The sequence below is a fragment of the Setaria viridis genome, chromosome 9 (genome assembly GCF_005286985.2).
Source record: "Setaria viridis chromosome 9, Setaria_viridis_v4.0, whole genome shotgun sequence".
Taxonomy (NCBI): domain Eukaryota; kingdom Viridiplantae; phylum Streptophyta; class Magnoliopsida; order Poales; family Poaceae; genus Setaria; species Setaria viridis.
This window is the reverse complement of record NC_048271.2, coordinates 888053-913906: the sequence shown is the minus strand read 5'-3', so window position 1 is coordinate 913906 and position 25854 is coordinate 888053. Positions and strand designations below refer to the sequence as shown.

The window sequence follows — 25854 nt, the reverse complement described above, 5'->3', positions numbered from 1 at the left end:
GGTCGGGACCCCCGGCGGGCGGGCGGGCCCGGGAGCTCGTCCGGCGGCGCGGCCGAAACCCAGGCGAGTGGGCTGGGAGCTGCTCCAGCGGCGCGGCTAGGACCCCAGGGCGGCGGGCGGGCGCAGATGGGGAGGAGAAAAGGGGGCGGTGCGGATGGGGAGGAGAAAGGGGGGCGGCGCGGCACGACAGAGCCTGAGGGGAGGGTGGCGGGGCGGGGCGGCGGGTGGCTCTGGTGAGGCGGCGGGCCGGTTGGGTGGGGAGAGAAGGCGACGGGGGTGGAGGAAGCCCAGCGGAGAGGATGCGGGTGGGAGAGAAGGAGCGGGGAGAAGAAGATAAGAAAGAAAACAGAAGGCAGAGAATGACGCGTGGGTCCTAAAATGACAGATGGGGTCCACTAAACCTTGTTGCTAACGGTGTTACAAGTATCATCCATTCCACATTTCTTAACCCTCAACCAAACAAAAAATAGGGATGGATCCATCCCACCTCAACCAAACACTAGATAGAATCATCCCATCCCACAAAACTAGGTCAGAACCGTCCCGTCCCACTTTGTCTCGGAACCAAACGCACGCTGAATGTGAGCGGCGACTCCTGATTCACACGGTTTATTTGACACGTGGCGGCTCAGCTTTGGTGATGGCAAATCATGTCACAGCTCAAAGTTTCACAGTTTGCCAATCCTGTCTAATAACACAGACGTACAACGCGAATTCCTAATTCCAAGATTTTAGCACTCACGATCATTGCCCTCAACACCGACCACCCGGCCACGTCGTACACGAGCCGCCGCGCATCGCGGATGGCGGCGTACAGGTTTCCTCCCACCGCCGACGAGGCGGGCACCGGGTCGAACGCTCCGGACAGAGTGCGCGCGTTCTGGTACAGAGTGGCGCTGCTGCCGATCTGCTCCGGGAAGAACGCACGCCAGCCGCGCCCTGCGATGGATGGACGCCGACGAGCCCGGCCGGCGATCTTCCACCGCGTCTTGGTCTCCCCGTCCACGCCGTCCCGGAGCGCGGCCTCCATGGTTCAAATTAACTGGGACGCGCATGTTCCAGGAGGCGGCGCTCCGTGGAACATTAGGCCGGCGTGGCGCACGTCGCCGCAGCGGCAGTCGGCGGCGCGGATGCTTTGGTGGTAGTTCGCGATGAGCACGGAGGATGGACCAGGGAGCTTTATGCAATTGTACGTTCGGGTATCTTACAAAAACACCCCAATTTAGATCGCAATCAATAATCACGATCCAAAATAGGAGATTTTACGAAAATAAAGCAGTCCAAACTTTTACACAAGCACCCCTGATTCGGAGCGCGACTATTAATCGCGATCAAAACGAGGAGTGTTCTGCGAATATTCCGGGCCGGCGGCGGAGAAGCCGACGAGCACGCGCTGCCGTCGGCGACCTCTGCGATGGATCCCGCGCTAGCCTCCGGATCCCACTCGCTTATCCGCTGCCTCCGTCTCCCCTCGCGCTCCGCTCAGGGTCCTGGCTCCTCCGCGTGGTTCGGCCGCGGGCGGCGGCATCTAGGCGGGTAGGCCAGCAGACCTTCCCCTGCAGTTGACACCATGATTGCTGTTGCTACTGGCTGACAGCTCCAAGGGAAAGAAGAGAGGCGGCGGCGGCGGCGACGAGCACGGGAGAGCCGAGGGCATAGAGCGAGGAGGCGCCGTTCGGAACACCCGTCAGGACATGGGCGGTGATGTTGCATGTCGGGACTTGCGCGCTTACCGCGGCATGGCGACCCTGAGCACGTTCTGAACGGGGCGGCGCTCCGGCGAGCCACGCCGTGCTGCGGAGACGGATCGGAGTTCTTGCGGCACAACCAGTACCACTGCGTTTGTTTTCCAGCTTCAACTCGATCACACAGGGTGTTGTGTTCCTTGACTCCAATGACCTTTTTCTTGGACTCCAGCAGATGTAGTGGACTCATCCAGTCCCAAGTCGCCATGGAAATGCTTCTTTGTGCAAGCCCACAAATGGACATGAACCCATGAGCTGGCTGCTAGGGTCAAGCTCACCAGCATGATCTGGAAGCTAAACAACCCACAGATGTAGTGGATGCAACTGCCATGGGATGGGATTCAGTGTACAACCAAGGGAATGACTAGAATTGGTGGCAGTGATCAGGAGCGCTTCAGATATTCAGAGTGAGTTTGTAGCTTTGTCAAAGGGTTCAAGTAATCCTGTGTCCACGTTCGAGGAGGGCAATTCCTTTGTTGAAGTTGGACGATTCGATCCCTACGGATTAGTGCCTTGCCTTGTCAATCCAGAGAGAGCCACACTGTTCTTTGAGATTCAGAACTTAACTTTGGGCCCCCATTGCTGTCATTCCGCTTGCACTCTGCACCTGCTGCACACGGCTGTGAGATTCGATTTCACATGTGGCGTCTCAGCTTTGGTTTACTTACAACTGAAATTTACTTGCAAAGCTACAATTGCCAATAGCCCTTCACCGCTGATCTGCAGCCGGCCCATGTTATCCAATGCTCAAGGGAAATATGACATGTTTTTTTGCCCTTTTTTCATCTGGAACACAAAGCTAGAGGCAGTCGTCGATGAGGCTTTTGTCACTGGGGGCGTATTACTCTTGCAGCTCCATCGATCCCGACGATGAACGATGGATCGGTGGTGGGAATGCCCTCGGTCGGCTGCGCTCCGGCCGGCTACTCGACGGGAGGAGGACGATCGATCTCGTTCTTGGCGATGGCGACTCGATCTCGACTGGAAGAGGATGCACTGCCGTGGGTGCCTTTTAGTTGAGGGAAGGATCTGCAGCGTAATGGCGGCAACTCACCCCTGCAGAGTCGGAATGAAACGAACCGGTGCTGAGTGTCGGACTGAAACGCTGCCACGATTATCTGAAGTTTGCCGCTCCGCAGACATCGCAAAAGATCCAGCGGTCAATTGCGAAGACTTGATACCTAAGTCTTCGTGTCTTTATAAGCGCCGTGCGCACCTTCTGACCTTCATCTACGATCCAATCGCCCTCCCTCCATCCTCTCGCCAAGAACCACACCTTCGCCTACGATCCAATCATCCCCTCCTCGATCTCGCCGAGAACCAAGAACCTTCTGACCTTCATCCACGATCCGATCGCCCTCGACTTCGATGGCTGCCGAGGACACCGGCGACGACGCGTCCATCGCCCTCCTGCACCGCCTCCGCGCCGGCGCCACCGTCCACTTCGTCCACCACGTCGACGTGTGCTCCGCCGCCCCCAAGGACCTCGTCGCCGACCTGGAGCCGGCGCCGGGAACCAGTATCTGGTACTTCTACTGCGTCAAGAAGTACAAGAGCACCCACGGCAGGCCCGGCGGGCACAGGCAGCGCGCCATCGCCGCCAGCGACACGTGCTGGCACTCGGAGGCCGGCGCCAAGGAAGTCAAAGGATCGGAAGGCGGCGGCACGGTCTGCAACCTGTCCTACGGGCGCAAGGACGGCCGATCCTTCAGCAGGCTCGGATGGTGCATGATGGAATACGACGACGCCACCGGCGGCGGCGACTACGTCCTGTGCAAGATTTACCGGTCGCCACGTGCGCAAGTGAAGCCGTCGTCCGCCGCGTCGAAGACGGCCAAGCGCAAGGCCGGCGGTGAGCACCCCGAGGCACGGCCGGCCAAGTTGTTCCACGAGCAGGACACCTTCTTCTTCACCGACGACTATGCTGTGCCCTCCACGGTGGCCCAAGTCAACGTCGGAGGCGAGGAGGAGCAGCACTGCCGATCCATGTTGCCGGCCGAAGAGCACTGCGTCGATCTGGACTTCTTGGATCATGACGTGCTTCCGCTTACTGACGACGAGATGGCGATGCTTGAGTCCCTGTTGCCGGCCGAAGAGCAGCAGTTTCTTCAGCACAACACCCAGCCCCCGTTGCCGGCCGAAGAGCAGCAGTTTCTTCAGCACAACACCCAGTCCCTGTTGGCGGCCGAAGAGCAGCAGTTTCAGTTTGAGGACAGCACCCAGTTCACCATCGGCAAGTTGTTGGGCGACGACGTGAACGTGTACGAGTTCATGATCAGCAGATGCTGTGGCACGCCAACAGCAATGGCACCACCAGATGCCGGCTTCTTTCATGGCCTCGCCTTCTGATGTGCAGCACTGGCTAGAACTAAACTGATGCATGTGTGCTAATTAGCTCCACGCAAGTTTTGGTGTACAAAAGTGTAGCGTAGTAAGTAAACACAAGGGCACCATCGGTGCGATGTAAGATGACTCAATGTCAGCTGCTGTTTTCGGGGAGGAGCGCCCAGTCATTGCCCCGGGGACGTAGGCCACATTGGTCGAACCTCGTTAACAAATATCGTGTCTTGGTGTCATTCTCCTACGCGTTTATTTGTGTTGCTGTCATGATCTGAGGTTACCAATGTGTCTGTATTATCCGTGGCATTCTAAGATGGATTTCTGATGTGCTTAAAGACACAGGGCTAGAAATTAGATAGTTCATGATGAGAGGTAAGTTGAGAAACGCCATGTTCAAATAATATTCAACTAAGTTTCAACCCCCAACCTTTATTTTGTGCTTGGCGTGTTCTATCATTTTTTTTGGGTACCATTATCATTTAGTTGTGATCCGTGGTGAGATTACCGATATCACGTGTTGTTTCAGCAGTAAAGAATGCAAAAAACAATCGATCAGGTATAGTATCCAAGCAACGCTAAGATATTAACTGGAAGATCTGGGTTGGATTTTCTCTATTTTTGGATTGTCTTAAGAATCCTCGTCAGAGGAGATATAGGAAAAGAGTCTTCGTAACATCGATTATGCAGAGTGAGATGTGTGGCTTGTCAAGGCATGGTGACCTGAACATCTTTGATCAGACCGAGACATACAAACAGCAATCCTCGTTTTGTAGAGACCAACATACATCATTCATGTCTGATCTCTGATAATTCATAAGAAGGTATAGAAGGCAAATTTTCTGCTCCGAAAGCATGAAGTGATCCCTCTGGTTCAAGAGAAGCAGGATCTGATCAAGAAAATTGAATACCTTGCCTCTGCAGCCATACATTATCAGTCTGACAGCACATAGACATGTCAAGATGGCAGGACGTAGTAGTTCATAAATTTGTTTACTTCGTTAATGAAAATCAGATACAAGATGAATAGAATAGGAACAACACATTCAGCAAAAGTTGCGCAGACACATACATGTGCCTGCACTGTAAAATAACGGAGGCAAAGCATTCCACCTCATAATGATAAACCATTTAACAAAGAAGTACTGAAACTCGACAGAGAGGAGGGGCCACCATGTTGTGTGAAATAACGTACTGATAAACCAAGACTTGTGTACAATAATCCATTCGCAAGTTGGAGACATAAGTAGTGATATGCAGCTCAAGCTGCAGTTACACATCAGCAAAATTCTCTGCAACATGGTTTTACCCAAGAAGTTAGACGCCAGCAGTACATCTTCAATTATGTTGTGAGCAACAGATACACGAGGCCTTTCAAATATTCAACTATCTCAGATCCACAAAGTTTCGAAATTCCAAACACTCTGTCGACAAACGTTATCGGAACCTGGAGAGGAGAGGGCAATCAAAATTTCATTTACCACTGCCAAGAGATGATCCAATGCTCCTATCACACGAATGAAAAATCAGACAACACAGTAGTACCTCTTCAATGTGATAACCTTTCCTGGTAGCCCTAACAATCATCTCCATCTGGAACACATAGCCCTTGCTGACGCACGAGGAGATTAAATCTTCCAGGGCATCTCGCTTATATTGCCTATTATGAAATAATATTCATCAAAAGACAGTGATTGAAAGGTGTTTGTTCTGTTCAAGATAAAAGAAGGCACACCTAAACAATCCAGTTAAGTCTGAAGCTCCAGGCTGTAGTAACGTCTGCGCAAGAACATTTGCCCCTCTGCTAGTTAGCTTGCGCATGAGATTCCAACCATGGACACCACCATTCTTAACATAACGTGTGCCGGTTACAACGTCAGCATCAGTTTCCTTTTGTTACCTGGTTAAGGAAAGAACATGATTACAAAAAGGCATATTCTTCAAGGCTAATTCATATCAGTAGCCCCAGTGAAGGGCCCAAAGTGACTATTGGATTAAAAAACCTAAGAAAATATTATATTTTTGTGACTATAGATATTTTCGGATCAGTCAGACTGAGAATTATCTGCACACAAAATTAGATTGAGGTAAAATAATATTCAGTAGAATCCAATAACTCTTATGTTTTCCGAGATAAGAGTCTCACCTAATAAAGCTTGGCAAGTACTTTGGCTGTTCAGAGTGGGAAAAAATAGTCAGCAAGCAAGCTAGGAAGAAAAATATTCTGAATAGCAAAAGGTGTAAAAACAAAGCAAATGGTGAGATAGGTCCGCATCCATGATAACAACAAATTCCCCTGAGGCATGCTTTAATCCATGCAAATATGCTTTGGTACCTGGATATTTGCAGTTGCTACTTAATACAAATGGATGACATAAATTCATTAAAACATAAAGCAGAGTTCTAAACTCACCAAGTCCTAGCTTCCTAGGCCTAGCTCGCAGTAACTGGCATCGTGTCAGGCCAAAGACAATGAAGTAAGCCACGGTACCAAATTAAAAGGGAAAAAACGAGTCCACGTATACAAAAACTTCAAGCTGACCGGGACCATATTTTAGAAGATACTTACAACACGATCTTCACCATACACTTGCTGCAATTGTTTTACAATGTCTTGAGTTCCATCTGGACTATCATCATCCACAATAATGATCTCAAAGTTCACATCCCTGAGGTCGAAAATTTGAACTCAGGTTTTATGATATGTGAGAATTTGGCAACATACCAATATGAATGAGTTTCTTCTGTTTCACGAAAGTAGCAAGCTTCCAGCAAACAATGAAACTTAAATGATGCCGGTGTAATGCATGATGTCATTCTAAGATGGCTATTCTAAACAAAGATATATGGAACAAGCCAAGACTTGCAATACCTAATAGTGGCCGCGGAAGTGACCCTGACCCTCCTTGTCGCCGCAGCCGCCGTTGCAGAGGACCGACGAGTCGGCGAGATGAACGAGGCCGTGCAGGCCTTCGCCGGAGCGAACGAACGATTTGGGTTGCGCTAGGACGGCCGGCTGGGCCCAAAAGTCCCAAGCCAGCTTTGTGGCCCAAGCCAAGCCCACGAATGCGTAACATGCAAGCATCAGCCCATGGTTTGGGCCAGGAAGACGGAAAGTCTATTTAAAATTTTGATAAAAGTCTATTACAGAGAACTAGCAAATATGCCACGCGTTGCAACGGGAGAGGGAAAAAAAAATCCTTGCCTACCCCTTACCGAGCAAACATGACCAAAACATCAAGGATGACTTGATTTATATCCCATATTAATTATTATCAAAATAGACTTCAATAATATTAGGAATTTAGGCCTAAATAATATTTTCTTTGACCAAGATTGGATCTAAGATCTATAAAACAAACCAATGAAAAATGGCATATTTTTTAAAGTAATCGAGGACACATCATTTTTTAGTAATTCATCCTTTTGGTGGTGAGATATTTGTGCATACCTATTTCTTTCTTGCTAGCTGACTCTTATGTTCTTAGGATATGTGTTCTTTAGGATATGTGAGTAGTTGGTGGTAGCTCGATCATCATGGACCCACTGCCATTTCTAATGTTGTCACCGTCTATGCTATGCTGGTGGGTCCCGTTTAGGTTTATCAACGGAGGGTCCTCAAAATATTTCAAAAAAACCATCAGCAAGAAAAACAGCTCGCGATTGATCAATGTTATTGCAGAAATGTAAATTGAATATCAATATTATCTAGAATATCTATCTAAATGAGCTCGAAAGCTCTAGAAAACCATAAACCCATCGTGTTTCTTAGCCATTGTCTTTAATTAGAAAATTGATGCTGCTGACGCTGGCATACTGACGTCATCATTTTTCCTAGCATTTTGTGGGATGCAGAAAGACTCAAGCGAGAGGATATTCTCTATTGATATTTTTCACAAGTAAAGCATGCAGGTGAAGGATGCTTCAACATAATTGGTACTCACTCCTTTCATTTGATGCCCGCATCAAGTCAAAGAAGGTGTCAAAATACTTGGCGCTGGAGTTCAATGCGTATCTGATTTTCCATCTTTGCCTCTCTTACACCATGTCCAGCATATACTCACCTAGTCACTCTCCATATCTCTATTTGCCTATCCACCCCATAAGATTTATCTCTATATTTTTGAACGGTTACATTACTGTTATAGCTGTTATAGCCTATACTGTTATTTCTGACAAAATCTTTGTTGCTGATATGTGTTTTTCTGTTTTTTTCAGCAGTAGCTTGGGCCAAGGATGGCCTTTCTTTATTAGATCTTCCCCTCTCTAGCCCGGGCTCTACCTGCACCTCTCACCAACTGCTACAATGCTCACAGAGAATTAGTGATCAAACGATCCTGATAAATGTGGAGTCGTGTGCCAGTTAGGTTTAAACTGATCCAGGGATGGTTAGGTTCATCTGGCTTCCTGATATCATGCTGTAATATTGTACTAGAGAACAGAGATCTTAATTGTAGCAGCGAACTATTTAGTTCAGTTGGGTTGGGGAAACAAAATCAAGTTTGTTGCTGCTTATCTCTAGGAATTTCATAATTCTTCAAACCAGAAAATATCAGTTTACTAAATCAATCTAGGTAGTTCACATGCTTGCTGATTGGTATGAAGATGGTTAGGACCTCTTGTCCTGTTAGGAGTGACTTATTTAATTTTCCTCTGTTCATGCATCCTCTGCAGTTGACGGCCAAGTGGAGGGAGTAGAGTCCATGGGGTCAATTAGTGAAAGACTTTAGTGAGATATTCTATTGCATCCACTTGCAGGTGTTGAGTAAACTGAAATTGTTCATGTTAAATATTGCCTTTTCCCCTGACTAAACTGAAATTGTTCATGTTACAATATTATTTTTTTCTTTCGGTTCTGAGGCTCTCAATCTCAATCTTTGGTAAATTGAAATGGTTTAGCTATTTTGAGGTGCAGATGCATGGCCATACAGACTCTGAGGGTAGAGAATAAGGCGAGGCATGGGGTAAAATCAATGGTAGCTCTGAATTTGCAGGATTTCATCATCTTTGAAGCACATTTACCTCATGTAAAAATTGTTGCTTTTAGTGTATGGTTCCATCAGAATTTAGGTAAAAATGAAATGTTGTTTTGACAGTGAGCATCTAAAGCATAGCTCTCCTCTACCCTTCCTCTGTTGAGTTTCTTATGAGTAGTTATGCTGATGCATATTCCTCTAGCTTTCTGCAGGATATTGTTGCAGATGAATATTGTCTTGTAATGGCCTTGAGGCTTCAGCACACTGTGCTTTTTTCAGTAAATTGATGATTTTTCGTTCGTTGTCATGAACTTTTCGGAAGAAGCATGTGTATTCCCCTAGACAATGATGATGTATTTAAAATTGTAATGCACGTAGACTAATTGTTGAGGTCACAAATTCACAACAATATGTTGTATTGACGGAAATCAAATAATTCTGTCAAGGGAATACAGGATCAAAGTTTTTCAATGGATGCGTGTTATAATTAAGGTCAGTATATCAGTATCTGGAAGTAAGGTCCGTTGAACAAAACGACAGGAAAAGGAAGGATCAATATCTGTCTGAAAGAGCTAAAATACTGAATCTCAATACCTTTTAGAGAGAGAGAGATTTAGTTATCCAATGCATACTCCTCAATCAAAAAGCCAAAAATACATACTAGTTTTGAAGAATCACGCTACACTGCTTGTGGAAAAGTATTGTGCAAGAAAATAACTTTCTGAGTGATATATATAATTATGAAGATAAGTATGGGAACAAGATTGAATATGAAGGCAAAATCCCAGGATTAATGCATTTTCTAAAGAACTCAGACAGTCATCTGCACGAGAAGGCTCTCCCACAGAACGCAACCAAACCATTGTTCCTAACATGGCATCTAGCGCCAATAACCTTCGGAACTATCCCTCTATTCATCGGAGCTCTAGCTGAAAGGATGCATGAGAATAATGAACTTCGAGTGCTACAGGTAGAGGATTTGATGGCGTAAAGGGAATATAGCAGTGAAGGATCTGTTAGGTGCACCTTATGATGTCCCTTATGATGTTTTGATGATTGACCAAAACACATTGCTGCTTCTATGTAACTCCCGGAAACTGACATTTTTATGTCCTGTACTCGGCTGGTATTGAGAAAATCATGCATTAGGATCGTATAGTTATTGGTTGAGTAATGTAAATCCAAAAGGAAAGTTTCACAGATCTCGAACCAAGCAGAGAGAAAAGTCCTTAGAAAATCCAAACTTTGGTGTTTGCATGTCTGAATAGTAAACTACTGGTGCATAATGTCGATTCAAAAGTAGGGTTGGTTGGAAGCTGAATCGACTTGATGACATTTGATACTGTTATTTCTGACAAAATCTTTGTTGCTGATGTGTTTTTCTATTTTCTTCAGCAGTAGGCTGGGCCAAGGATGGCCTTTCTTTATTAGATCTTCCCCTCTCTAGCTTTCTTTATTAGATCTTCCCCTTTCTAGCTCGGGCTCTACCTGCACCTCTCATTAACTACTACAATGCTCACAGAGAATTAGTGATCAAATGATCCTGATAAATGTGGAGTCATGTGCTAGTTAGGTTTAAACTGATCCAGGGATGGTTAGGTTCCTCTAGCTTCCTGATATCATGCTGTAATATTGTGCTAGAGAAGAGAGATCTCAATTGTAGCAGGGAACTATTTAGTTCAGTTGGGTTGGGGAAACAAAATCAAGTTTGTTGCTGCTTATCTCTAGGAATTTCATAATTCTTCAAACCAGAAAATATCAGTTTACTAAATCAATCTAGTTAGTTCACATGCTTGCTGATTGGTATGAAGATGGTTAGGACCTCTTGTCAGTGACTTATTTAATTTTTCTCTGTTCATGCATCCTCTGCAGTTGAAGGCCAAGTGGAGGGAGTAGAGTCCATGGGGTCAATTAGTGAAAGATTTTAGTGAGATATTCTATTGCATCCACTTGCAGGTGTTGAGTAAACTGAAATTGTTCATGTTAAAACATTGCCTTTTCCCCTGACTAAACTGAAATTGTTCATGTTACAACATTATTTTTTTTCTTTTTGTTCTGAGGCTCTCAATTGTTAGGAATAGCACTTGTATTCATAACAGGGGCTCTAGACCCATATATATACAGGTACAAGAAGGGGAAAATATACAGAAAACCCCTAATAGAAAAGGTAAATCACCAATAGTACATATACATCTAACCCCCCCCCTCAAACTCATGGTGGGTCAAGAACACTGAGTTTGGAGAGGAAAAATCTATGCTGAATACATGTCTGTGCCTTGGTAAAGAAATCAGCCAGCTGCAATTCGGAAGGCACATACTGAAGAGTAATAACCCCATCCTGAACATGTGAACGTGTATAAAAAACATCCACACCAATATGCTTAGCAAGCTCATGCTTCACTGGATCACGAGAAATACTGATAGCTCCTGTACTGTCAGACAAAAGAGGAGTCGGCACAGAAACTGAAGCACCAAAATCCTCAAGCAACCACCGTAACCAAGTCACCCCTACCGTCACAAACGCCATAGCACACAACTCAGCCTCAGCACTCGAACAAGAAACTGCTACCTGCTTCTTAGTTTTCCAAGCAATAAGGGAACCACCAAGAAAAACACAATAGGCAGAAAGAGACCGACGATCAGAAAGATCACTAGCCCATGTAGCATCATAATAAGCCGTGAGATGTAAGGAACTAGAGCGTGGAAAGAATAGACGGCGTGAAATAGTCCCATGAAGATATTGTAAGACGCGAAAAAGATGACTATAATGAAGATGAGAAAGAGCTGAAACAAACTGACTCAGAATATGCACAACATGAGATATATCAGAACTAGAATATGCTCTCGAAGTAGCCGCCGTCCCTGAGCCACCGGTCCGGCGGGCTGCAGTCCAGCGCGTAGACGGCGCGGCCGGCCGCCCAGAAGGCGGCGCACGCCTTGCGCGCTCGGAAAGGAGGGGGCGTGGTCACGAGCCGCGTCCGAGTGTCGAACACGACGCCGGGCTGGCGGCCGGACCGGTGGAGGTTGAAGATCCTGGTGCCCACGGCCACGAACCTCTGGCTCGTGTAGCCGCCCACGCCCATGCGGACAACCAGCCGGCGGCTGCCCAGCCGCCGGGCGCTCGAGTCCATGTCGTCGTCGTCCTCGGAGCCCGAGTCCAGGTGGTCCAGGTTTAGCCTGTACATGCTGCATCCGCGTTTGCAGTCGTTGGCTAGCAGGTGGAGGCGACGCCGCCGCCTCTTGGCTCTCCGGTGGTGAAGCTGCTGCCCGTCGTCACCAGATTCAGATGGACGCCGCCTGGCCATCTAATCTTATTGGTTCAAGGACTTTGATCTCCACGGGCTGCGTTTGGCCCCTGTAGGTGTTGTCTATATATAAGCCATCGGCAAGGCAGCAGATACGTACGTACAGGATCAGAACAGACTCGGAGTCGGTTTTCCTTTCTCCGAAAGTGACGATGATGACTCCGAGTCAGTTTGGAGCATCTCAGCAGCAGCCCCAAAAATTTTGTATCTCGAGTCCCAAATATTTTCTGGTACTCAATTCCAATTCTTCATCATAAATAAATGAATAATCTTGAAGATTGGCATGCATCAATGCTGTCAACCCACTTGATTTTTCCAAATATGATATGAATTTTAACTCACAACTCGGCTCATCATATATAGCTAGGCAAGGCAATTGGTTGGTACATGCATGCCAAATGCCAATTCTATTCGAATAGCAGTTTGTAAAGCATCTTCCCGCAGCTGATAATACTCTGAGGCTAGTTCATCTCATCAAAATCCTGGGTTTGGCCGCAACTTGTAAACCACTGCTTCCAGTTCCACAGGATACGAGTCCTTGAAGTAACTCCTGCAAGCACACATCCAAATGTAATTGTTTATTTATGAGCAAATCAACTTGGAAAGATCAGTTCAATATAAATGAATGAAAAAGAAACACAAAAAGTGTTGGCAAATGAACGGGGAGCAATACAGCTTGCCTTTGCCCGTGGCGGCGGTTGAGCACTAGCGTTTTCAAACACGTGCGCGCGGATTAGTGCCGAAACTAATAAATAAACGCCTCTCGCACCTTTCATCCCACGAACTCAGATGTGCCGGGCACCGCCGGGGTGCACGCGCGAAGAGCTTTGCGGCGCCTCTCAGGCCATAACCGAGCGCAACGAAAGGATCCCAGGATTCAGCCTCCGGGGGCATGGGCTCGCCTCCGGAGACCTGAGAGAGATTTCAGGGGTGTATGGCTTTAGCCCTATCACATTGGATATTTAGATACTAATTGTGAGTATTAAATATAGTCTAATTATATAGATATAGGCTAATTCGTGAGACGAATCTATTAAGTCTAATTAGTCCATGATTTGACAATGTGGTGCTACGGTAAACATTTGCTAATGATAGATTAATTAGGCTTAATAGATTCGTCTCGCGAATTAGCTCATGTTCAATCCTCTTAATTAGCATCCAAATATTCGATATGACAGGTCTACTATCCAAACAGTAGTCCCACGCAAGGCGTGCCGGCTTTGCTCCGGCTCGGGATCGGGCCCGAGGTAACCATCGATCCAGCTTGCCAGAGCATCCGAATCAATATTGGCCGGGCCGCAGCTGAGTGGCAGAGGTGCAGTTGACCCAGGTGGTAGGCTGCGAAATCCAGGTCTCCGAAGCGGAGAGCCTAGCCAGGGTAGAAGTCGAAGGTGGGCATGGGCTCGTCGATGTAGAATATCTGAAAAAAGCCTTGTTTATCTTTTGCTCGCAACATAATAAGGAAAGTTATACACTTCTCGTGGAAAGTTAGACAGAGAACTACTGAAGAAAAAATGCTGACATACAGAAGTATGTAAACGACCTCAAGCACAGTAAGTAACATTAAGAAACTGAAAAACATCGAGAAAGAGTAATCTCCTCGCGGATGAACAGGGTACCGCACGCCCTTCTTCAAAACATTACATCGTTCTGAATAGTTAAAAAACCTGATCCGGTCGCATTGATTTGTTGTAAAAAATCTGGCGATTTCTTTTCTTCCAAATGTTACCCACAACATTTGGCACCAAGAAACCAGAGCTACAACACACGCCACCAACACAACCAAGAAGAGACGAGCCTACGCTACGTGGTGAGGGCATTGGGCAGCGACGACGACTGCGCGCCGAGGACCTTGCCGCCGACGTCCGGGAAGAACTCGTGCCCCGGCACCGGCCCCACCTGCCCGTCCTTCCCTACCTGGACAGGGTACCTCAGCAGGTGGCCACCACCCCTCGTCTCCTCCTCCACGTCCGGCGACACGTACTTGTGCCAGTTCTCCTCCGCCATCTCCTTCACCCGCCGCACGCACTCCTCCGTCTCCGGCCGCCGGAAGCACTCCTCCACCGTGCCCAGGTGCTCCGCCCACAGCGACATCCTATACCCGTACACCTGCAGGCGACCATCAGGCATCGATCACTACTCCATTGTTATGCGCCGGCACTCTTGGTTGGAGGAACTCATCATCAGTGAGCATCAGGCTTACCTGCCCGCGAGGAGGGCATGTGTTTCCAGCCCACTTGTAGTGCGGCTGGTACGCGCCCATTGCGATCTCGGTGTCCCTGGAGCCTTCCATGGACCTCTGGTTTATGTTGGCTGATCCGATGATGACGTACTCGTCGTCGACGACCATCCCTTTGGAGTGCACGTAGATCATGAACCTCCGGAACTTCTGAGCCATGTGCTGAAGTTTTTCAGGAACAGAAAAACATATCGTCATACTCTGTTTGTTGTCAGTCGCTTCCAATTCCAATGCATGTTTGATGTTTCTGCACAAGGAGGAAATGGTGCTAGTGGATAGCCTGATGTGTCGTACCAGAGGAGAGGTGTCGTTGCATAAGGTCTTCGGAGACAAGATGTCACCGTCGGCAAGCTCACGTTTGCCGAGGCAGTAGAAATTCAGGTAGTCTTGCGGATGGGCATCAAAGAGATCCTGGCTCTGAAGAGTATCCGCGACAATCTTGTACATCATAGACATGGTTTGCCCCTTAAAACGAAATCATATTAGAATATGATGACCTTACCAGAGAAATGGCGTGCCATGCCATGCCACTATCTCTGGGCTGTGGTTGTCTATTCCAGAGTCTAATTTCAGTTCATCATGGAGTGAAATATGATGGGGGAGCAAACCTGCCAAAAGAGGATTTGCTGCATGGCAGCCGTGGTTGGGATCCCTTCAGGCCACATTGGTATGACAATGTACACTGCAAATCGCTCCTTTGCCTTGATCTTGCTTGCGATCTTCAAGGCCAGCTCGATGGGTATTAAATTATCCGCACCTGATCTCATTAGAGATTTCCATTAATATTTGGGCATCTAACTATCTATTATGGTGGTATGGATGAAACTATTCCAAGCAATGGCTGCATGTGAAACTTAACTATGTAAGTAATTACTGGTTGCAAAGCAAAGAAAAATGCAAATAACAAAACAAGTTATTAGCTTCGATTGCTACTAGATTGAAACAAGCTGCGGGCAACCTGAATTTTTACATGAAGGCCAGCAGAATGAAGACCCGATGAAATACTGGTTCTCAATGTATATAAACCGCTGTGCAGATCTGATGGCTTTCACATAAGCACTATGTATGCTCCTGTCAATCTTTAAATTCTTTGCACAAACAAGATTCTGCAGAAGAAATAAGGTAAGAGCTACTTAGTAGGAAAAGATATCCAAAGAAATAACCAGTCATCAAAGAAGAACTCGATGGGCATTAATTTTGATGGTTGCACTATGCACACTTATGAAAAAGGCAGATAGCCTAACCTGTGATTCTGCCTCCTGAACAAGCTTAGGAAATCCCTTTATGGATCCTGAATCAATTGACCTGAAAACCTAGCCAAACACCAAAATAAGCAAAAATAGTTCAATCCATGACATTACTGAAACGTTTGAGATCATAACCAAGTACTACACCTGTACATGCCAGTTTTCTGGGTCCTGTTCGTCACAAACATGCGCGTTCGCTTCACCTGTAGCTGGTGAAACAATCCATGACATCCGGTTTAGTTTTATCAATGTGTCATAATGCCAACTGGCAACTTTCTTAAGGTTAACTTTCCATTTTGTAGCTTTTCTCCATCGCTGTTCAAAGTTTGTCAGTATGTCATAGGCTGCAGGACCCTCAACTTTGCAATGTAAATCATGCCATGGTTGTCTTGGTCCATAGGAATTAACCTGCAAACCAGAAAAGGATGCACTGATGTTCATTTTTTTTTTAAAAAAAAAGAAGAGTAGGTTTTACTATATATAGTGGTTGTCACTAACTTTAGCTGAAACTTTAAAAAAATTAATTTCGAATATTTTATGTAAGGGCATGAATCTATAATTGAAAAGGAATTATGAACAGATGAACTTACTGGAAACGTTGGATTATGAAAGTCCTTCTTGAAAATGGTATCAAGGTCTTTGAAAAGCCTATGTTCAGGTGTATCATATCTGCCATCACACAAGTCAAGACCACCAATGAAAGCAGTTATTTTGCGATTATTTCCAGCTGCTTGTGAATCGACAATCACACATTTCTGATGATGTGTAAATAAAGTCCCAACAACCTGGAGGAAAGAAACTCAACATTAGCAAGCGTACAGAATAATTTTCAATCATATATAGTAAATGTCAGGGAAAAATTTGCTGAGTGTATGTACTCTCTTTCTGGAAATAAAAAAAGTTCCTTGAGGTTCCTTGCAAAAAGGAATGTCATTGAGAATATGCACATGCCGACAGTAACTTGCAGCATAAATGCATGATAGCCTGCTAATATCTAATGCTTTGTGACTCCACACCATGCCCACACTCCATTTACTGAACCTGTAAGCCTTTCCCATTATGTTGAAAACTGTCTTAATGATTTACCAGTAACTATACATCATAAAGTACAGGAACTTCACAGAGATGTTGCTGGAAATAACCATTTCACTGTAGAAATATGTGAGGCATACAGATGGAGAGAACCATGTGCGGTAACAAGAATGTTAATTTTAGCACTATATTGGGTAGGAACCCTCACCTGCTGCTTGAAAATGCTAAGTTTTGTGCTGGCATAACGAGGAACCAATATACACTGTACTCCTGAATGCCTGAAAAATTTTCTAGTTTCCTCGTCATGTGTATGCATGACACCATCCTGCATTCAACCTAAAATATTTCTATCAGACTATTCTTCAATGAAGGATCTTTTTTCCTTTTTCTAACAGATGATGAAGATTGTCCAGGATAAATCTAAAATTAATTGAACAGGATAAAATTGTGAGTAATCCTAACACAGGGGTGCTGTTTGTCAGTAACTTAGGAGTTCATAGTAGGCGCTTTTACAAAGAGCTGAATTTGTGTTGGAAGTAAATAAACCGTACCGTTTTGAAAAGGAATTTGTCGTGCGACGTCTTGTCATCCCAAAGCAACACTACAACGCGGACTCCCTCACGAACCTTCCCCTTGAGGAGGTCCCCGAGCGTTGCCGGCGTTCCACCGGGCAATGGCTTGGTAGGCTCCCTCACAAGCTTGACAGGGTGGTAAATGGACCAGCCGACCATATAAACCAGATGGTGAGCTTGGATAATGGCGTGGCAAATGTCCTCCCAACACTTGCCATGCTCGTAGATCCTGCCACCATCTATCTCAATCTTGGGCAGATTACCATCGGCCACATGGGCATCCTGATAGAGAGTAACACGGCCACCTCGCCGGAGAGGGAAGTAGGCGTTGGGCACGCCGGAGTACCGAGGGCCGGCGCCCACCCCATCCTTGTACAACGGGTTGTCCTCAATCGGCTCGTATCGGATTGAGAACTGCAGCTCAGGCGCCGGTCTCGGAGAGTTGCTGCAGTGCCCCTCGATGGGGAACCAGCCGCTGATGAGCGCACCGGCGGCGATCTTGTGGACGGGCACGGAGGCGACGCCGATGAGCTGCGCGCCGAAGACGTCGTTGTCCTTGACGTGGAACTCAACGCGGGCGGCGGCGTGCGCGACCTCGACGCGGAAGTGCTCCTCCCACCGGGGGTTCTCCGAGTTGGGGATCACGCGGGTCTGCGCGACCGTGGCGCCGGCGAGGCAGACGGACACGTAGGGGTCGCTGGTGATGATCTTCTTCTTCGCCGACCTGCTGCCCCGGCGGAGGCCGTCGGGGGGGGCGGTGGGGCGGTCCCCGCTGCACGCCCCCGCGCCGCCGCCGCAGGAACTGAAGCACCGGCGCATCCGCTCCGACATGATGTCCATGTTGGGGAGGCATTTGGCCTCCACGATGCGGATGTCCAGGTCGCCGTGCAGCAGCACGGCGGCTTCGAGCTCCGCCGAGCCCTTGCCCATGGCAAGGATGCTCGCCGGCCAGCGGGCGCGGAGACCAGCGATGCACCGGGCGAATCAGAACGCGGCTAGCGCAACATGACGGCGCCGGCCGTAGGCGCGCGGTGAGAGTGGCCGGTGGCGGCGCGGGGAGGCGGGGGAGCACGGGGTGGCGGAGGCGCTCGCGCCCGCAGGATGAGGGAACGACGGAGGAAGAGCAGCGGTGAAATGGGGAGGGCGAGCGCGCGGGTGGTGGCGCCGGCCTTGCCGCTGCCATTTTTGGTCGGTGCTTTGCTTCTTTTTTTTTTCCGTATGGCGGGGCGGGTGGTAGACGTGGAGGCGTGGACGGACAAGGTGTTGGTGCGCCGCTGGGTTCCTAGGCTTTTGGTCCACGGCGGCGAGACGCGCCGGTGCACGGAGCGGAGCAGCAGCAGTTGGCTTTGGAGTTTGAACCGCCATGCGTGCCTCCAAAAGGATGTGTTCTTGCGGGGCGGTGAGGTCGCGTGGATCCGGGAGCCGGACGATACACCGGCCATGCCTGCTGCTCCTGGTTTAACATTTGTTTTCACTAATCGATAACCTAGATTTTGCCAGACATTGTGCTGGATTCCTATGGACTTTGGATGCAAACAATGTTATTTGAACAGGATGCCCGCTTAGAATCCTTAAGAAAAAGTTTGAACTCCATTTACTCGGCCTACCAACTATTCCAGTTACAACAAGATTTGTCTTTTCCACATTGAGTTCTAAGAATTTTTCATGAGAAGCATCTAATACTAAATATATAAAATTGTATGAAAAGCAACGATAAAAGCATCGTGAAGAAACAAAAGACAAATCAACTGAAATTGTTTGGTAGAGTAAATAAAGCTAAATTTTGTTCAGGCCTTCAGGGAGTCAAACAGAGAGTGGATTGTTGGGGGTCGTAAAATGGACTTATTAAGATCATAGTCACAAGGAATACGCAGGAACAAAGTGAAGTGAGAAGAAACTCACAAGTTTGTACAGAAAAATGCTGGAAGAACTTGAGCATACAGATAAAGATCAAGTCACACCCCAGAAACGGATTGAGTAATAGTGAGCTGAGTATACCAATGTAACGCGCATGCATGGTGCGAACTAGTTCACATGATGAAAAACTTATTCCTGGTCACCAAGCCGCCATTTCAAGAAAAGCTTACAAAGCTCTTGCAGTGCGCATCCCGTGGGTCATCAGACCACAATTGGAATAGGTTTGCACAAAAGTGTAAACAAAACTCAGAAGTGAGTCGCATCTAACTTTAATGACATACTATGGCCAGAGGATGCCCGATACCAACATGAAACAATCACTTCAAGAACACTCCAAAACTCCACCGAGATGGACCGATCCGATGGGCGGCGCTTACTTGTCCTCCCCCTGATAGAAGAAAATAAAACATTAAGTATGTAAAACCAACAATTAGTTCACAAAAAACAAGTGCTCACTGCACTGCATTCTACTACAAGTAACGACTTGGTAATATAATCATCAGGACTCCTTCCAGTGGTGTTTTAAAAGGCAGAAATTCACCCAAGGATAGCAATACAATATCATCCAAAATATCATCTGATTGAGCTAGGGAAGTCATGCTTTCACCAAAAGGATAACAATAGGATAACAATGTGGTTTCACCTTAGGCTACAATCAATGTGAAAGTGGGGCACTTTCAAGAAAGCATCGATAAATCCATCATACGCTAAGCAAGTTGTATTCAGAAGATCACCAGAGTTCTCTTTGAGGGGGCAAAACAATACTACCTTAGGCTACAATCAACATGAAAGTGGGGCACCTTCAAAAAGCATCGATAAATCCATCATCATACGCTAAGCAAGTTGTATTCAGAAGATCACCAGAGTTCTCTTTGAGGGGGCAAAACAATACTACCTAAGGCTACAATCAACGTGAAAGTGGGGCACTTTCAAAAAGCATCGATAAATGCATCATCATACGTTAAGCAAGTTGTATTCAGAAGATCACCAGAGTTTTCTTTGGGGGGCAAAAGAAAACTACCTAGATAAAGTTCATAGATTGGAAGATGAATGCAGCAGTCACTAGGCACGCTTAGATCATGTGAGATAATCATATTATCCATAGAATAATATACCAAATGAATTATCAAAATCTGTACACAATGTTCATAACCATAGAGCTAGTAACTTTAGCATACCAGATAAAGACACACTGGTACATATAATGATGATGTTTAACCAGTCAGCAGATAGATCAACCAGGAGTAGTGAAAAGGAGATAGCAGTTACTTCAGAGTGGGCAGAAGGAATAGTTCATACTTTGGGTGACCACTTTGGAGGAGCACCATTGAATAAGTACGAGCATTCAGTGTATGCAGCTCCTATCCCCACACCAGCTCCAAGGGCAACCGACGCCCAGCGAGTAGTAGGGCTACCTGTACAAAATAGCACAACTCAACATGTCAACGGATGTAATCCAATAGTCAATGTTTCAAGCATGCAAACTTTCTTCTGCTGCAATTAGTATCTTCAGCGTATTACTATGGATGTATGGTTCAAAATTCAATAAGAGTCTAGGTCTAAAACTAATTTGGAAGTTTAGTGGACATCTAAAAACTTAATATTGCTTGCTAAACATACTCACGAGCTAAAGTGCACCAGAAACAAAAAAGGTGGTTTAAAGGAAACAAGCTCACTTCAGGTAACAAGAAAGCATTTCAGGAAAAAAAAGACACAATATACAAGAAACAAGCTGCACTTCAGAAACGAAAGGCAGTAAACAGTGAGAAAAATACAGTTTCTAAGAAGATGACCTGCGGAAATAAAACAAGGTCCAAATTTAACTAACAGAATTGCAGATTATTCCATACAAAGGCAGGAAACTAGTTGATGATCAGATAATGATTTTAGATAGCCTCACATCAATGATCACCCAGAATAATACATCTTACATGCTACAATCAATTGGCCACGACATTAGAAAACAAAGGTGAAAGGATGGCAACTTAAAAGCAAATAGGCTGTGCAAACAAACTTATAAGATTCATTGTAGGAGTAACTAGCAAACTGGCCCACCCAAATTGCTTGGGAGTAAAAGGCTTTCCTGCTGCTGTTGTTGTATGGTGAGTAGCAAACTATGAAGCTATTTACCAATAAAAGTCAGTAAATCGCAATTCATATTAACAAAAAATAAGTCACAACAGAACCCTTTCCAGCACAGCTTGGCACTAGGCATGACCAACACAATTATCACCCTAATTATCCATGTCCCGAGTGCTATGCAGTAGCAGCACAATTCTTAATGATCTATAATTCCAAAAGACAACATGCAACTGAGCACTAAAGAATTACACCAGCACAAAGGTTCATAATACAAAATCATTAGACCAATTAGCAGGGCAATCAGCATATACCAAAGCACAATAAGCGCGCACGTTTTGCTAGCAACCATAGTCATCACCAATATAAGAAGCAATATAGCACGCTCCCAAAATCCATCAATAGGGCTCGTCACAAGAACATTCCAACGTCCTCACCGCCCCAGGTTCAGTTTAATTTTCTCATCGAACAGCCATTGATTCAATGACTCTACAAATAGCAGCGCGAAATTCATTTGCAAATGACTCTACAGCTCAATTCCGTAAAATGTGACATTATTAATCACAGGAGATCGCACGAAATATTATCTCTATATAATACCCTAAAGCAATCAGATCATACGTAATGTGCAAAAGGATGGTATCAATTGGAGAAGCGTAACCAACTTAGCTCGCCCCGCATCAGGGCAGGCAGGCTGGTCAAAATGGTGAACAAGCATCTCGCATCCCCACTAACCCTAGACCAACAGACGACACTGCGAATCCATCGGCAAAACACCAAGCAGGCCGCAGCCAGATCTCAGGAAATAAAGCGCAATGGGAAGGTAAGGGGTTTCCTTACGGAAGAGGAGGAGGCCCGTGAAGGCGCCGGCGAGGGAGGAGTAGGCGACGCGGCGGATGGAGAGGTCGAGGCACGCGTCCCACTTGGCGTCCAGGTCGTACCGCGCCGGGATCCCCGACTTGGGAGGCGGGGACGAGGTCGCCGGCGCAGGCGCGGGGGCTGGCGGCGGCGGGGCGGGCGTGGCGGTGGGGGCGGCGTTCTCGGGCGCCTCCGCCATGGCGAGGGTTTCGCGACACGAGGGGAGGGGACGACGCGATTCGGGGGAGGGGAGGCAGAGAGAGAGAGGCGGAGACGACAGCTGGGCGGCGATGGTTGTTGCTTCCGCTGTTCCGCTCTGGACGGGGGCTGTGCGAATGCCGTGCCTTGGAGCTTTTTGGTGGGCTGGGTGCGGTGCGAAGGCGATATGGCAATGGGCCGGGCCAGAAAAAGGCCAGTTTAGACTAGCAAAAAAAGAATTGTTCGATGGAAAAAATGCGTCGACAGCAGGATTCGAACCTGCGCAGGCAAAGCCCAACAGATTTCGAGTCTGTCTCCTTAACCACTCGGACATATCGACGTGGTGAGAGTTGGTCAAGAAAAAATTATAATTATGATATGGCATAGATGGCATCCATGTGTTAATATTGGACGATGCTAATCACTGTATCTTGGGGGGGGAGGGGGGGGATGGATCCTGGCACACGGAGTGCAATTGTGCAATCCAACGTCTTGGCTGCAGACTAAAGCCTGAAACTGAAACAGAAATGTGGAGCTGCATCATCGTTTTGTCCAGATATTGTAGATCCAGCATAAGGATCGAAGATACTGCATTGACAAAAGCAGTTTTCATTTTCACCGCATCCGTGGCAAGCAGTTCAGCCAACTGAGTTCAGGTACAACTGCAACTTCAAAATCATCTCTGGATTGCAACCTGTACCATGCCACAGTGGCATTGCTACTATGTCAGAATCAGGACCTCAATGTTGAAATTTAGCATACAACATGATACGATAAAGAATGTCGCGATGCATGGCACCTTGTCCATTTTAATCAAGGCATATCTGCAAACTGCAGCAATACGTTTGGTTTGATTTGATCCATGTTCAAATGGCAGGCGCCGCCAGCCTCATCAATCTCCCTGACTGACCATGCGCTCATGCTCGGGATGGACGCGTAGGTGCGCATGTCCACGGCCAACTCCCTCACCGTGCTCGCCACCTCGTACGCGCCGGCGGCAACGGCGACGAGGGTCGACGTCGACCCGACCCGACGGCCCCGCGGCCGGTTGGCCCTACGTCCCCGTCCCATGGCCCATGGGCGGTTGCCAAGAAGACCAGAGCGAGCTGTTCATGAAGCAAGTGGCAACGAAGTTCCCCACGCCCCGTGATCAATCCGGCCTCCGCCGCGCCGCCATGCCTCCGTGCAGCTCCCGCGCCGCGCCTGTCTGCCCGACGAGGCCTATCATCCCCGAGCGCAACCCACGCCCGATCTGGACCTCACGAGATCGATCGGATGGCTGTCAAGGACCCAGGGGGGGACGGTATTTGAAATACCGTCCGCCCCCGGTCAATTGTTCTCGACTACCGTCCGCCCGGGTCGTCGCAAGGATGCCGCCTCCGCTGCACACCGTGCCTCGCCGGAGCAGCTGTTAAACGAACAGCTGTTCCAACATTGTTCTCTGAACATGAAGCAATGGTGCGGTGAGACGCCAGCGATGGAACTCGGAGCAGCGCTCCTGCAGCCGGCAGTAGGAAGCCAGGGCTGGCGGCGACGACGAGGTACGAGCCGGCACCACCACGGACGCTTGCCCAGAGGACTGTCCTCCGCTCGAAGGAAGCGGTGACGACGTTCCCCGCGTCCTCGGTCGACGTGCCCGCGAGCGTGCTCCACCAAGCTCCAGAGGGTGCGCCGGACATGGGCCTCCAGCCTCCGCCATGGCGGTGGGCGGTGGCGGCATCCAGCTCCGGCGCCTGCCTGACAAGGATGACCGCGTCCTCCGTCCGCCTGATCTGGACCGCACGAGCCCCATCCAACGGCTAAAAGGGTACCAGGGGTGGACAGACCTCCCTGCTTCGACGCAGCGACGCCGCCCTGGCTGCATCCCGTGGCTCGCCGGAGAGCCGCCGCGCCCAGGGACTTAATTCCGAACGACGACAGCTACGGCCGGCGACCCATGAGTGCCGCCTCGCTCTGTGCCTCGGCTCGCTGGAGCACCGCCAGCGTTCAGACCGCTAGACGTTGCGTCAATTGCCTTCCACCAACGACACACACAACATTTGGGGAATCGTCCAAAAACACTACTTGCCGGTGGGGAAGGACGGGCAGGTGGGGCCGGTGCCGGGGCACGAGTGCTTCCCTGACGTCGGCGGCAAGGTCCTCGGCGGCGAGGACGACGTTCACTGCATGTTGGCGATCTCACCATGAAATTGCAAGAAAAGAACATGAACTTTGATTCAACAAGCTATATAAAATTCAAGCACAGCATGTTTGATTCATACAACACCCTTGTTTACACCTGATATAAAACAAAAAAATTGTGCGCAGCTTAATCAGCATTCAGCACAAAGAACCTAGCTAATTCTAGGCTTCTAGCCTTGTCAATACATGAGACATGGAAGCTGGAAAGGATATGCTTGAAGAAAGCTCTGCATCATCCAGTGACTCTCTTGATGTTGGCATGCCAATGCCATCGCCGCTGCATGCGGTGTCTGGAGACCACGGGTGAACTCGGCCATGGGATCCGGCTCGGCCGCGTGTGCCTCCTGCATCTGCAAGGTCTGCTGCTCCTGTAGGACTCTGAACTCGCTGTCCCGCTCCAAGACATCCAAGAGGTCGGCGTCCGGTGGTGTAAACGTCGCTGGCATCCCGCTGGCCTCGCCGGACGTCGTCTCCGGGGCGAGCAAATAATCCTCGACTGTAATATCCTCCGTCATCGGGGGCGCTACCTTGACGGACCCGTCGTCTTGCTCCGGCTTGCTGCTATGCTGCTCCTCCTCGTCCCCGAACATCTCCATCCCTCTGATCCACTCCTCGACGTTGACTTGGGCCACATCCGACGGCAGCAGACCATACCAGGTCTCGACGAATTCGCCGTCCTGCGTGCTTAGATGCTGCTCCTCCTCGCCTCCGACGTTGACTTGGGCCACCGTAGAGGGCAGGGCATAGTCGTATGTCAAGAAGGTGTCCTGCTCGTGGAACAACAGGGCATAGTACGTTATTTCACACAACATGGTGGCCCCTCCTCTCTGTCGAGTTTCAGTACTTCTTTGTTAAATGGTTTATCATTATGATGTGGAATGCTTTGCCTCCGTTATTTTACAGTGCAGGCACATGTATGTGTCTGCGCAACTTTTGCTGAATGTGTTGTTCCTATTCTATTCATCTTGTATCTGATTTTCATTAACGAAGTAAACAAATTTATGAACTACTACGTCCTGCCATCTTGACATGTCTATGTGCGGTCAGACTGATAATGTATGGCTGCAGAGGCAAGGTATTCAATTTTCTTGATCAGATCCTGCTTCTCTTGAACCAGAGGGATCACTTCATGCTTTCGGAGCAGAAAATTTGCCTTCTATACCTTCTT

At 47.9% G+C, this 25854-nt stretch overlaps 2 protein-coding genes, 1 non-coding gene and 1 pseudogene across 3 annotated transcripts; all 4 read right to left on the bottom strand.

Moving 5' to 3' along the window:
- Window positions 1-5291: 5291 nt before the first annotated feature.
- LOC117838833 (dolichol-phosphate mannosyltransferase subunit 1-like) lies at window positions 5292-7167 on the bottom strand (annotated as a pseudogene).
- A 6793-nt stretch (window positions 7168-13960) lies between these two features.
- LOC117839877 (phospholipase D delta) lies at window positions 13961-19245 on the bottom strand. Its single transcript, XM_034720307.2, has 10 exons — window positions 17433-19245; window positions 17090-17206; window positions 16440-16634; window positions 15997-16257; window positions 15847-15915; window positions 15561-15708; window positions 15211-15359; window positions 14897-15067; window positions 14567-14764; window positions 13961-14472 (listed from the first exon to the last, which is right to left on the bottom strand). Exons 1-10 carry the CDS (start codon window positions 18381-18383, stop codon window positions 14167-14169), a joined length of 2565 nt encoding a protein of 854 aa, XP_034576198.1. The 5' UTR covers window positions 18384-19245; the 3' UTR covers window positions 13961-14166.
- Window positions 19246-19397: 152 nt separating this feature from the next.
- LOC117839879 (MICOS complex subunit MIC10) lies at window positions 19398-22636 on the bottom strand. Its single transcript, XM_034720310.2, has 3 exons — window positions 22290-22636; window positions 20670-20785; window positions 19398-19758 (listed from the first exon to the last, which is right to left on the bottom strand). The coding sequence occupies exons 1-3, from the start codon at window positions 22504-22506 to the stop codon at window positions 19744-19746; spliced, it is 348 nt and encodes a 115-aa protein (XP_034576201.1). The 5' UTR covers window positions 22507-22636; the 3' UTR covers window positions 19398-19743.
- Window positions 22637-22763: 127 nt separating this feature from the next.
- TRNAS-CGA (transfer RNA serine (anticodon CGA)) lies at window positions 22764-22845 on the bottom strand. Its single transcript has one exon. It is a non-coding gene; the product is annotated as a tRNA-Ser (tRNA).
- Window positions 22846-25854: the final 3009 nt, after the last annotated feature.